The sequence below is a fragment of the Astyanax mexicanus genome, chromosome 1 (genome assembly GCF_023375975.1).
Source record: "Astyanax mexicanus isolate ESR-SI-001 chromosome 1, AstMex3_surface, whole genome shotgun sequence".
NCBI lineage: Eukaryota > Metazoa > Chordata > Actinopteri > Characiformes > Acestrorhamphidae > Astyanax > Astyanax mexicanus.
The window spans coordinates 74,145,657-74,160,442 of record NC_064408.1 but is presented as its reverse complement, the minus strand read 5'-3'; the positions used below and the strand labels follow the sequence as shown (position 1 = coordinate 74,160,442).

At 37.2% G+C, this 14,786-nt stretch overlaps 1 protein-coding gene across 1 annotated transcript; it reads right to left on the bottom strand.

Moving 5' to 3' along the window:
* Positions 1-7,555: 7,555 nt before the first annotated feature.
* mgat2 (alpha-1,6-mannosyl-glycoprotein 2-beta-N-acetylglucosaminyltransferase) lies at positions 7,556-12,745 on the bottom strand. The gene is made up of 2 exons (XM_007230734.4): positions 12,545-12,745; positions 7,556-9,282 (listed from the first exon to the last, which is right to left on the bottom strand). Exon 2 carries the CDS (start codon positions 9,028-9,030, stop codon positions 7,684-7,686), a length of 1,347 nt encoding a protein of 448 aa, XP_007230796.3. The 5' UTR covers positions 9,031-9,282; positions 12,545-12,745; the 3' UTR covers positions 7,556-7,683.
* Positions 12,746-14,786: the final 2,041 nt, after the last annotated feature.

The following is a 14,786-nucleotide window of genomic DNA, read 5'->3' as shown; positions in this document are numbered from 1 at the left end:
ATTATACAACAAATAGAAAGGCTGCAAAGACTGTAAATATTTGCAAACCCCTATTTTCATAAATATCCCCCCATTTTGTTTGTAAATATATATACATGTACTTGGTTATGCTGTGCTCTTAATTGAATTGTTCATGTGATTTTTTTAATTCGATAAAAGATTTAAAACAGTATAGGGTATGTTTTTTTTTTTTTCTGGAAGACCAGCAGGTCTTTAGCTGTATTATTTTTTAGCAGGGTAGAAAAGTCGAGAGATTTCTATCTTTGCTCCTCCTCCCACCTGAGGATGGCGCTCTGCAGTCAGCCCCCCCCCCCTCTGCTGTAGCACTGCTGGGGCTTCCAGAGCTTCTCCGTGTTTCCAGACCTGCAGGGAGGGGACTTATCGGGGGTGAAACGAGTAAAGCATGCCTTCACTCCTTATGTAATACAGGGGTACAGTACTAGCTCTCAGAGCTCGTTGGTACATGTAGTTTGGGCTGTATGATACAGAGAGCTCACAGCGTTTATCTGTGGTTTAGATAAACTAGGGGTTGTGGTTACTAAACCAATCCCACAGACTTACTGCCAGCTAGAGACTCGTCTGTCTGGGACACAGCCATGTGTTGAGCAGCAGCATCAGGAGCAGGGTGAGCAGCTCCACGGGACACGAGCGGGTATTAACCGGTTCAGCGTGCAGCGCGTAGCTTATCTAGTTAGCTTTATCTAGTTAGAGCAGCAGCTGTTCGCGGGTCAGTGTAACGTTTATTTATTTGTTTATTTATTTTAATGCAAAAAAAAAACACTTGGATGTAAAAAAAAACATATTTTTTTCCATTTTTTATGTAGTGCTGTGTACAAGAAATGTTTATAGCAATGTTTCCAATTTAATTTTTTTCATCTCTGCCCCTCACAATCAGAATTTCAGGAAAAAAAATATTTATTTTGCATTTTTTTTTAAAAGTTTGATTAACATCAGATATGTGTTACAAGACACAAAAAAAGACAAATCTATAAAAATCGAGAACTTCAACTTTAAAATGTTTTTGAAATTCTGTCTTCGAAAGGCTGAAATGAAAAACTAAATAATTTAAAAATTGGATGAAGAACCATTGTATTTTCTCTATACTGAATGGAAAAAAATAAATGATGATTTATACCCAATTTTCTATTTTCAAATTTAGCTTGATACAGTCAGAAAATTCAACTGCTAAACGCGACTCAAAGAACCCCTGAAAAAAGACACCTAGTCATGTCTGAATCAAACTTTAGGAATGTAGCTTTCTATTTTATTAGGTAATATGCTTATAGAAAATGACAACACAGATAAACACTCATACCCAATGCTGCTACCTACCGGTATGTGCTTCTTACAACCTTTATAACGCTTTTATATGTTTTTCAAGAAGATTCTGTTTTTTTAGGTGCATCAAACAACCTGAGTTCAATTTTCAAAAAATCTTTAAAGTGGCACTAAACCCCTCAGCTTACATTTAAAAAAAGGCTAGGGAGGGAGGGTCACTGGGTAATGTATGGGTTTAGAGGCAGGGCAGAAGGGAGAACTGATTGGCTGAGCTGCAGCTGCAGCAGTGTGCCTCTGATAGCGTTTATAGCACAGTTGAATCTAAGAGGGCGCTGCAGATTTGGAAATGACCACAATATGGTTTTAAAAATGTTAAGCAAGACTGGTATGTTTTATTACTTCAAATGAATACATTTCAGCTATTAATGGAAAAAATATGGTTTAGGGTTTAGTGTCTCTTTAAAGTAAAAAAAAAAGTAAGCTTTTATGATCTAATTTGTTTTAAATATGTTGTCATTCGACATCCACAATATATATTTTTTATTACAATAGTTTTTTTTATTTGAATATTGTTGCTTAATGAAACATGTCAAATGAATGTGCTTATTATGTTCAGTGTGTACTTTTAAAGTGTTGTTGGCATTTTTGATATGACAAAAAAAAGTTTCTTTTCTCCTTGTTCTATGAGAAAATGACTGCTAGAGGGAGCCATGTGAGTCCAAACAGTGGGAGTGGTTTGAGTTAAACAACTAAAACTCAAATTTAAAAAAGTGTAACCACTTGTCCAGTTTATTCATTTAATGTAAATAAAATATAAACTTGTCTGTATATTTCCATTTTTCCACAGCAAGGCCAGTATCACTGACTCAGGTGATGCTGGATTACAGCCAGAGCATATTTAAAAGGCTGAAGCTGAACTGAGGCTGAACTTAATCTAAAAAGCTTTAAAAATGTCTGTGGTGCTGAAACATTTCATATTGTTCTGTACTGAGGAAACGAGAACATTTTCCATTAGAAAAATGATCACACATTTACCAACCTATGATTTTCAAACACTCCAAGTCCTCCATATGAACCGATTCGTTTTAATCTACTCGAGAGTGCCCTCTAGTGTCTGACCAATCCCGGAACACATTCTCTGTTCTCCTCTCTTGAGAACTCCTGTATTCGATTATGGAGTTATTTCTGTTTGCTGGCAGGAAATCATTATATCACAGTTTCTTTTGAACATGGTTATACTTTTTATGAACGCTGACATGAACGACTCCATTTACAAATAATAACCAACTAATAACCAAGCTAGAAAGTGATTAAAGGAAAATGACTATCAGCCACCAGAGGGAGCTCACGGGCGAGTCCAAAGTGAATGGGAGTAAATAGAGCTACAGTGGTATGAAAAATCTTAGGCACCCCTGATAATTTTAATGATTTTCTTTTATAAATCATTGGTTGTTCCAATCAGCAATTTCAGTTAAATATATTACATAGCAGATGAACACAGTGATATTTGAGAAGTGAAATGAAGTTTATAGGATTTACAGAAAGTGTGCAATAATTAGACAGGTGCCTAAATTTGGACACCTCAAACTAAAAATGACATCAATATTTAGTAGATCTCTAACTGCTTCCTATAGCTTTCAATGACAGTCTAGATGGTGGTGTTGAGGGGGGTATCTACGCTAAGTAAAGCCAAGCTAAGAAAACAAATTTAATTCTTAATTATTTAATTCTTTAAAAAAAATTTTTTTTCAAAGTCAAACAAGCACTGGATGTTAATCTACACAGATTTCTCACATGACAACTGTTTGTGTTTATTTGCGTGAGCACTTCCATTTGTCTACAGCAGGGGTGTCAAACATTGGCATATTGGCTGTCCTCTGAGGGCCAGATGTAACTTATAAATGTAATAAAAAGTAACCAAATGTAATATAAAATGAATGTAACTACTCCTTAATGTTAAATAACTCTCAATATATTATTTATTCAATCAAACATTACAGTTGCATGGAAAAAATATTTGCTTGTTGCTCTATTAACATAAATCCTTTTAATTTGTCATGTTATGAAATCCAAAAACTCCATCAATCAAGAGCCAAACTATACAAGTGAATAGAAATGACATCAAATACAAGTTATATTAACTTTGATCAAAACGTTTGATACTGAAAAGGCTTAATAAATATAAAATCAAAAATTGTGAGCTGCTAAGAACATGTGACAGCATTTTGCAAAAAAAAAAATAGTGCAACAAAATCTGGATATTATGGGATAAACATTTGTATGTCTCAATTCCACCCGCGAAGTTACACCTTCCCTCCGGCAGGGTTTTAGGTGCTCCTTACAGTGCAAAACGTTCTGTATGTATTTATTTTGGAATAGCAGTTATTTTGGGCTGATGATGGATGGGTAGAAAGGGGTTCTATTGAAAAAGAAAAGCAATAATGAAAAAAAAAAGTGAACGTGAACTAGTTTATTTAAATTACTATTAAACTACTTCATTTTAAATATGAACTAGCACAGCAGAGCGACGGTCACTGCAGGGTGTCACTGTGAGCTTTTGGAGCTGGGCCGTTTGATCCGACTCTGTGAACGGAGCCTGTCCACAGGTGATTCCGAAGATGGCGACAGAGGGCGGGTAAAGGAAATGAACCGAATTAAAACTCACATCAGCTCATGATAGAAGAATATTCATCTTCATTTACAGCCCTGAACAGAGAGTCTGTCAGCTCTCGGTCCTTGTCAAATGTCCAAGATCAGTGTGGCTGTGGCGAGAGTGTGTCTGCCTTAGTGTGAGACTGTGTGTTAAAGATACTCACGCGTAAGAAAGGCAACACCTGGATATCTGAAATTTCTACACATATAAAGAGGAGAGCTAAAGCTTGGTCAGTATGTTGAATGTGTTGCACACAAACACTTTCACTTGACCATGGGTTAGCTAAATTAAGTAACTCCAGTGGTGTTTGCTGTTTAAGTTAAAGTTGGATCTGTTAAATATGTAAAATCTTAAAATCTAGCCTGGACCCTGGGTGCTTGTTGTACAGTCCAGGTACATGAAAAAGAACTGTAAAATTGTGAATTTAGCCTAAATTTACACAGTTATTTTCCCCCTGTTGTTAGTTGCATTTTTCACAGGCTGCCCTTTTCTTGACCAATACCTCGTATTATTAATTTATAGGAAAATTTTCAAACAATATACTTACTGGACCAAAACAGCAACAGACTGGCCTTGCATTAGACTGCAGAGGTATGTAGTTTTTTAAAGTTGGATCTGTGTGGTCCTGACTAAAAATAACTATATATACAGTAACCAGTGAATCCACCCTATGATACAGTCACAGTCACACAGTGTAAAGATTTTTACCGAATCCCTGTGCATTTCTCTTGTTTATATATGTATATATAACTTCTTCGGCAAAAAAGTAGTAGAAGTTGCCTAGTTTTTGGGTGACAAGGCTTGCTACTTTAGCAGTTGAGCTACAAGTCTACTGATTGATCTGAAAACCATAACTCAGGAGTGTCATGTGCTGTTCCTGTAGACCTATCCCTCACCAAACCCAAGATAATCTTGCAAAAAATGTTTTGCATCCTTGGCCAAATTACCCAATTTGGTATACAAATTCTAATGCACTTTTGTAACGGAAAAATTTTAACCATCAGTGCGGTTTATATAAATGTTGGGATACTATACAGAGTCAGAAGATAGTAATGATGCTTTTGGCAGAAATAGTGATTTTGTAGCAAATGAGGTGAAGTTATGAGGTTTATTTAGGATCAATATTCTGTTGTAGAAATCCATGTGAAAAATATTGAGGGAGAATTAATGTAAATGAGATTTTCTGACTTCGGCCCTGTTATTCATCTGGCAGTGTTAATGCCTGAGTGTTTTGGAACGGCTTTTGTTTTCACAACTTACATAAACAAAGGAAAATCTTAGGCCTGCCAATTACCCATCATAGTTCATCAAATTGTAAATACTGTTAGTTCTATGTAAATGATTGTACTAAAATGTTAGGAGTTGGAGTCTAGCTATTCAACTGAGTTGAATACAGACAGTAAAGGCACAGTTTAAAAAAATGTTAGATGTTTTCATGGATCTTTTGGCTGCACGTAAATAAATAAAAGAATGACCCCATATCATTGGCCATAGTTAAAATGGCTTCTTTTAGCTCATTAGTACCTCACTTTTGTGAGGACTGTTTTAACATGTGGGTGGCTGACCTTTTAGCCCTTAAATGAACATAAGACATTGACTACATGGTGTAGTTTCTGTGCCCTAATCACTATATAGTGCATTGCTTTTGATGGTTTGCCTTTTTGCGGTGATGCTGAATGCTGCAGTATTAATTTTACATTGGTAATGCAAATGACTACCAGTATAATGCTCTTATACATGTTTCACATGGGCAATATTTATATATGTAAAAATTGTACTATTGTATATTGTGTTAATTTATGTGACGAAATACCAAAATAAAATGTATTTAAAAACGAATTAATTGTTTTCACTTGTTATGTCTTCCCATTCTCAAACGTTGCTATTGAATTTTTTTCAGTTTGTTCACCAAAAATACTTTGCATTTGTGATTGGTTTCTAGAACTTGTACAAAATACTGACACCGTATTACTTCTGTTTGATGATACAGAAGTCACTTTTTATCTTCATTATTGTTCAGTTTTCAGTTTTAAATGACATTCCATAGGGGTAACCCATAATCCAGTGAAAGAGTCCACTCTGCTATCCTCCTTTCTCCTGGGCAGTTAGCTGACATTTCAGCTGCTAAGAAGGTGCTTAAAATCAATACTATTAGTGTTAAATCCACAGGGATGGACATGAGGCTCCACACAGCTTTGTACATGACTGACTGTATCATTATTATCCATTTGTGTGCCTGACAAGTAGCATCCACAGGGTAATTATGCAGGCAGCTATTTGAACTGCATCATTAATCTTAATATCTAGGCCTGGGCCCTGAGTGCTTGTTGTACAGTCCAGCTATATGTAAAAAAATGTAAATTGTGGATTTAAGATTTAACCCCTTTAAGATTACACAGTTATTTCCCCCTGCTGTGCATTTTTCACAGTCTGCCTTTTTCTTGACCAGTACCTCTTATTATTAATTTATAAGAATAGTTTCAAACAGTACACTTACTGGACCAAAACAGCAACAGACTTGCTCTGCATTAGACTGTAGAGCTATTAAGTTTTCTTCAGATTTGTGCTAGTTGCAAAGCAGTCCTTTAATTACATAACCGATAGAACAGCAGCACTGACATGTTCATAGTTGTTCCTCTTTTGCCCTTTTGTTTCTATGAAAATATGAGGTGGTTTTCAGCTTCGAAAACAGATATGCAAATCTCTACAATGCACCACATATCTGATTAACAAGTATGTGCTAACCAGTTATGTTGTACTATAAATATCTTAGGATATACACATGACCTACAGGTGCATAAAAACTCATTGACTCTTACTATGAACTTGAACAGCTTTCTCGTATTCCAGATTTGAAACAATGAATTCTGTACAGTTCAGCTTAATGCTTAAACAGAAGCCATTTGAATTCTTTGCAACCTTGGAACAACAAAAAAAAATCAATACCCCCTCTGCTACTGTGCTGAGACTTAAAAGTGCACACTTAAAAACACTAATTCTCTCAATTGAAGCACAGCAGCAGCAGCATGACATACCTTCATGTAGCTTAGCACGATTAGTCTATTAAAAGGCATGTAATTGGCTGGGTTTTACCTTTTCACACTTGGCTAGAACTATGAGGACGCGAGTAGTTCTGGCAGGGCTAAATGATAGCTGCTGAAAATGGGGCAGGATGTCTCAGAGGACCTTGTTTAATTGCCAGAAACCACATGGGATTTAAATACTCCACTATGCAAAATCCTTTTCCATCAAAGAAGATATAAAATGTTGTTCAGACTATATCATTTAAACAAAGTTCAACAATTCATTTATTCAATAATTCATTGATCAAATGTGCTTATGGGACAAAAAACTTTGAGATTTTTCCTCCATGACTGGACATCCTAGACTTTACACTAAATCGATGAAATTAATTCACAATACACATTCATGCTTTTGTTATCTGAGTGATACAATTTATGACTGATTGCACTAGTACATGCCTAAATTCATTACATGATTTTGCATGTTACATAACTAAGGTTTTCTGTTGTATTAAAATATAAGCTGTTTTTAGCAGAAATCTACCAATTTAAAACCTTATTCTGCCTTGGTGAGGAGGACTAAAGGAAGCACCAAACCCAAAACCCACATACGTTTTTATTTGGAATATTTCAACAAAACAGGCAATATAAAGATATAGTCCGTTAAGAATTTGTAAAGGCTTTCATTAGAGGATGCAAAAAACAAACAAACAGTAAAAGAGAATAAGGTCACTGTAACCGAAGATAGCTCTTGCAGAGTTCATGGTCCCTGATATCTCCCCATCCACCATTTTTAACATGAGGGGCCACTCCCCCAGCACCTGATGCAGGCAGTCTCTTTGTGATGAGCAAAGTTTTTGGGAACAGCTGGTTGGAGCTGCTCTGAAGAATGTTTTCTATCTTTGTCTTCTGAGTGTTGGGCATGCAGGTGGACTTCTTGTGGTGCATGCCACAATCTCCAGCATGAAAGATGCGAGGCGCTTCACTCACCATGACCTTCCAGAATGTGGGCAGGCAGGCTACGGTGAGGTGCTGCAGGGACCAGTCCCAGTTGTAATCGTCGTAAGTGCAGAAGTTATCTGTGCACTTGATGAGTTTCTCGTACGTCTCCCGATTCATTGCCATGCCCATGTTGTGCTCTGTGGATTTCCAGGCCTTGGCCTCCACTCTGTTGGCTTTGCTGGCATAGCCAATGTGACCATAGCTTCCTAGAGAAAGGATGTCACAGTCGGGGCACTGATCTCTCTTCAGAGAGGACATCAGCTTGAGGACATGGTAGAAATCTGGGGCCAAGTAGTGGTCCTCCTCAATAAGCAGCACTAGTCCTTTGTGATCCTTTAAGACACGTACTCTGTCCCACACAAAATGCAGCTTCCACCACCAGTGGTGTTTGGTTTGAGAGAATTTGGCTTCGCGGTAATGGCCAAATGAGTCTGGGTACTCTGCATTTATGCAGCCAAGTTTTAAGGCGTCTTTCTTGGAAATGTCTCTGGGGCAGTCTCTGGGGTCATTACCAGGGAACTCGTGAGGGTAGAGCTGGATGCTGAATGGGAAGAATATTTGAAGAACAAGGCAGAAGTCAATGGATGACACAACTTGGTTAATCTCCTGGGACCAGAAGTCATGGCTGAATATTAGCAGGACATTTTCAATGCCTTTCGCTTTTCTTAAGCTTTCTACCAGCAGCCTCAGGTACTCTGGTCGGTTATGAACTTGAACCACTATCACCAAGTCATCCTTCTGTCGCACTGATCCAAACTTGTCTTCGTTTCTCAACGTCTGGTCAAAGTTGATCTGGAACACAATCCCCCGGTACACCAGTGTGCTATTATCTGACTCAAGCTTGAGGGCAACTTGTTTTTCTGGAAGGGTTACGTTTCGTTCAACTGGTTTCCGGGTTACTGGGATTGTGACCTGAGCCTGGCTGCTAACGCTGCTCCTCCTAACAGTCTCGACTTCCTTTGGAAAAACTGCACTTTCTTTTTTCTGTTTCCCGCTACTCCAAAAGGCAAATCCGCACACAACCACCACCAGAGTCAGTATTACAACTTTCCTCTTGTAGATTCGGAATCTCATGATAAGCCTTCACCCAGTGGGATAGTAGGACAAAGGACAGTAAAAAAATAAAAACAAACAAAATCCCAAAATGGTAGAGAAAGTATTAAAATATACTCTGCTCCAGTTTTATTATGAAACGTTTTGTAGAAAGTTGAGCTTTTACTTCAGGTCTCCTATAATGGAATGTAAACTTTGATGGGATATCAATGTTGCAAAGGAATAATCCCATAAGGCATGCTGATTAGAGGCAGGAGAGGGGCATCTTAAAACCTGTGGAAGAGAACAAAAGTTTAGATTTAAATTTAGATGTATTTAAAGTATATATAAAATATACTCTGCCTGTTTAACCATCACTATTGTACAACTGGCAGTTACAGATAATACATTAACATTGAAGCAATTGTTGAAAAGCAAACAATATTGCTGTTCCACACACATTTTTTTAACTGATAGTTTAACAAACACACTAATGCAGCGTTTCTAAATCCTGGTCCTGGCACCTCCAGCTCTGCACTTTTTTTTTTTGAGGTTTCACTGCGTTTACATCACTACAATTACAACTGGAAAGGAGCGTGAATGTGCTGATTAGGTTAATGAGGTGCTTTGAGAGAAGGGAAAGCACTAAATCTGTATTACAGATAACAGTGTAAAGATTATATAGTGAATCTCTTTACATATTTAAACTAAAAACAAACAATATTCTGTCAAAGTCCAAAAGAACAGCTGCTAGTAAGGTATAATATCTATTAATCTATTATGAATCTAACTTTCTACACTGCATTTATTAACCTGCTCTGGCTCTGAAGTCTGCTCTGAAGGCCACCTTCAAAAACATTTCTCTCTGTCAAAAAAAAAAGGAGAATGACTGCATGCACAGGGTTCGTGAAAGTTACGTATTTGAAACATGAAGCAAAACGAGGCTGTCTGGATTCACTGAATCTTCTAACATGCTCATATACAGTGGGGCTTGATTTAGGATAGTGTTTTGATATATATTATTCACTAAGCACTTAATTAAGAAGACCATTAAACAAACTTGTTCATGCAATCATCTAGTCAGTTGATATTGTGGCAGTAGTATACTGCATACAATTATGCAGATATGGGTCAGCAGCTTCATGCAATGTTCACATTAGCCATCAGAATGAGGGAAACAGCATAATTTCAGTGAATTTGAGTGGTACATGAGTTGGTCTGAATATTTATAGAACTGATCTCCTGGGATTTCCAGCAAAACCCTCAAAGTTTACAGAAGCATTAAAGAAAGTAGAGAACATACAACAAGTTCTGCAAACAGGAACACCTTGTTGCCGAGGAGACAGGTCAGCAGATAATTAACCAGACTGTTTTAAGTTAATATAAATGCTACAGTAACTCATAACGAATATGTTCAAATGTGGTGAGCAGAAAAACATTCCAGAATGCACTACATATCGAACCCCGGGGGCGGCTGGGCTACAACAGCCGCTGATCCAATACAACACCTTTGGGATATGGTAGAAGAGGTGATTTGCAGCATAAAAGTGCTCCTGAATTCTATCAGATGATGCAATCTTGTCAACATAGACCAGAATACCCAAGGAATGTTTTGCAACATCTTGCGAAATCCACAGCTTTACTGTATTGAGGTTGTTATTAGAGAAAAGGGAGCTCATATCCAGTATAAGGATAATGTGTGTAATACACTGCTTAGGGAGTGTACACACTAAAACTAGCAGTGTGTATCAATTTTCCAATTTCACATTGCCTTGCCATAAAGTACCCTGGCCAGTCTCTTTTCTAATATTAAAAGTGTATTATTTTTTCGGTGACTTAAAAACAGTGATCTGTTTTGTGATGTTACACGTAAGGAAAGCTTTGTATGATACTGTGAAAAAGTCCAAAGCATCAAGGAAAATGATATGCAAAGCCATTTATCTTTAACACATTAAGTGAAAAAGCATTAGCATAATTTTAAAATACTGCATTAATGCACTAAAATTTCAAAATGGGATAATGGAGATTGTTTGCATATAGAAGCTATCAGCCTGAATCTCAGTAAATACACATTATGTGGCAATATGATTTTCATATTTTACATTTTTCCTAAACTAACTAAGATCTTTAAACTTTAAAACGGGCCAATTTGATTTAGAACATAACAGAGGGTTAAATGATTCATTTCTCTGTAGCGCTAACTCTAGGGCCTAATCTATGTAGCTATCTGCAAAACTGACGGAAGTGTTGACTGAAACCGCCAGCCCAATATTTCCCTACTGGTATCTACTTCCGTGAAATAAACAGACTGACGTGGTGTTAAGAGCTTTAACCATTTAGCTAGTTACCTAGAAAACCTCGCCTCGATAAAAACACCTACATTTATTTTCAGTTCTAGTAAAAAGTGATCTGCTGGTAGATTTGAAATCAAACCAAATCCCCAACTACCACTAGCTAGCTAACTAAAAATCACAGATATATATATATATATATATATATATATATATATATATATATATATATATATATATATATATATATTATATCTATATTAATATGCTTACAGTAAAAACACAGGTAACATTATACAAAAACTCATTTTAACCATTTTCCTCACGGCCTGAGACCTGTAGATAGAGAGTAGTAGCTAATAATTACGTTAGTTTACGTTAGTTAGCTACTTTAGTTTAGGAGACAAGTCAGTGATCGTCATCGAGTTATATAAGCTCACTCTAGTTTATGTTAGAGTTGGAAGCCTAGACGTTTCAACCAATACATTTTCATGGCTTTTCCATGCTTTTTCGGCCAATTTTAATGACCATACGATATTTAAAACATCAGTAAATACATTACAAGAAACAAAAAACTACAAATTCATGTAAAAACTGGTTGCTGTAGTTGGAAAATGGTATTTTCAAACTTTCCAGCTATTTTCACGGTTTTTCATGACCGTGTGAACCCTGTAAATGTGTTGGTGGTGGTGTTTTTGAGCAGGTCTAAAGCTGTTGTTAGCTAGATGTGTTGGAGGGGTTTGATCACACCGAGTTCAGTCCAGCTGCACAAACTCTGCCCCAGCGCCCAACAGCGTCAGGGCTAGCTCACACAGCGCTAGCTGCTCGGCTAACGCGCTAACAGGAAGCGCCGCGCTCAACGCTGGCGAGCCGCCCGAGACAGCCTCGTACCACAGGCGTGAACTTTAGACTACAGGCTGGTGTTCCTCCTGGGTTCGGCTCCGAGCTGTTCCTGCGAGCCGTGTCGTCACGGCGGTCAGTGGAGCAGCGCTGGAGAGAGACAGACAGACAGACAGACAGACAGCGCTAGAGATAGATAGCTTAGCCTGTAGCTAGGCTGGGTTAGGTTGGGTTAGCTGGCAGCTCCAGATGTAGCTACGAGCACGACGCTGCGGGGAGTTAGCCAGGTTAGCGTTTCAGCGAGAGAAAACCGTGTCAAACCGTCAGCTTAACGTGTCGCAACACGTCCGAAATCAACGCGTATCGAGCTTCTCTCACAGATATACACACAAACACTGAGGTTCAGTACACTAAACATTACTTACAGCTCGCGCGGTTCAACACTGCGGCTCCCAGAGCCCGTAGAGTCGGTGCAGCACAGCTCTGATAAATTATTCTCAATCCATTTCTGTTCCAGCGCCTCTGTTCCTCCAGATATCGAGAAAATAAAACACACACACGCGCCAGGCTGGAGCTGGAGCTCTCTCGCTCTCTCTCTCACTCACTCTCTCTCGCTCTCTCTCTCTCTCCCTCTCTGAGAAAACTGGACTGCTGACGACCTATTTCCCATAATGCATTACACCTCTGGGGTTTATGGTGTTATGACAGGATATGTCACTGACAAGCCCACTCCTTATGTAGCTACATACATACACCACAACACAAGCCTAATAAAACCCACAGAATAGAAGATACACTAACACTAATATTATGCTTGTCTAATTCTTTATTCACAAACAAACAAAAACCTCTCTTTTTGATCAGAATTAAATCACTTATGTATTATACAGACAACAAAAAGTCGAAAATTCTTTAATTATTGTGACATTCTTTTTAGGAAGGGGACCATAATAATGGTTCAGTGTGCTTTACACCTGTCAGATTGGATCGTTTTTTTTTACTGTATTTTAGTTTTTCATAGTAGTTTTGATGCGTTTTAACTAGAATATTGTAATGTGCTGAGTTACTAAGTGTAAGTGAGAGTTCTTTCAATGGTGACAATATATGCTATTGTAACTCCATATTCCACACATTCAACAGCTTGAGGAAAAAGGAAACGAGAAAACAGCTGTTTTTGTGTGTGAGAGAGAGAGAAAGAGAGAGAGAGTGCATACACTTTAGCATAAAAGGTAATATACCTTCTGAACTCAACATTAAGTGTTGCTGTGTTGTATTAAAAAAAAATAAAGCATTGAAGTTTTCAAATTAACTGCATTACTTATTATTATGTATGCCTTTCATTACTTGTGTTCCATATATTTGTCCCCATTCATGATTTATGCTGTATCTTTGTGACTTTTTGGACCTATCATTTGTAGGTTTTTAGTTTACTACATGATTTGAACACAAAAGCAGTCCTTTACACTGTCAAAATTTCTTGATTCTTTTCTAAAATGACCTGAATTAAATTATTTTACCTTGACTTTCATTGAAAGTTAAGAACATTTTCTCCTGTAAAGACGCTGTTTTTAGATACATGTATTTCATTGGATAGTGGCGATATATGTTGTGTGTGTGACATAAATTGTGTACTTGTATTATGTCTGCCCAATAAAAAAGCAAAAAACAAACAAAAAGCATGCACTACAAGATACTTTATCTAAAAAACCCAGAATTAAAAATATTCAAAAATTGATAATATTCAGAAAAACTTCAGATTGCGAAACTATACTTATTCCTTAGTTTTACACCAGCAAACAGTAATGTGTGTTTTACATTTACAATACATTTGAGTTGTGATAATTTTGGGTTAATCTGATCTACCTGCATGACTAACATTACCAAGCTGCTCTGCAAATAAGTCAGAAAGACCAAATAAAAAAAAAATAAAAGTATAAAAATAAAAATATAGGGACAGTATTTAGAAATAAAAATATATGCAAAAATATATTGAACCAAAGTGTGGTAATCAGCAGTGTGTTAAATGTGCAATGCAAAAAATAATGAACTTATCATAGGCTGGTCATCTTGGTCAAGTTGGCTGTGCAAAACTGGCAACTCAAACAAAAGCATAAGAGCTAAGCTGGCAAACCAGCTTTTCCTGCTATTGCCAGCTTCAGCTGGCTAGACTGGTTATTCCAGTAGAAGTATAGCCCAAAGTGTTCAATAAACAATCATTGTGTTACAGTGTACACACTCTAAGAGGCCTTAATTAGCCTCACAACACAACCAATCATAATTTACCTAACATGGAAAAAATGTTTTTGGTAATATGGTCTTCACATTAAAAGTCAAAATCATAGATCACTTACAGTTAACTCCAACCAATAATGCTGATGCATGTTGGTTTATGACTGGAGAATGACTGACACTATCTGTCCAGCTCTGGTAAATGTGTGCTGTTTGGCCTACGTCCTACTGCGCTGCAATGACATTTATTGCAAATTACACTTCACTTCAACCAAAGGTTGTGTAAATGGTGATTGTGTTACATCCACCAGGAATTTAACCTGACACTAAGAACTAATATTGGGTGTTTGATGACAAACACTATAAAAGCATTGATTTAACCCAATAAAAAAGGTCAAATCTTTGTATACTCTGAGAAAAATATGAACTACCCAAGGT

What these genes read in the sequence shown, in the direction of transcription:
- mgat2 (XM_007230734.4), bottom strand. Translation starts at nt 9,030, where the DNA reads ATGAGATTCCGAATCTACAAGAGGAAAGTTGTAATACTGACTCTGGTG.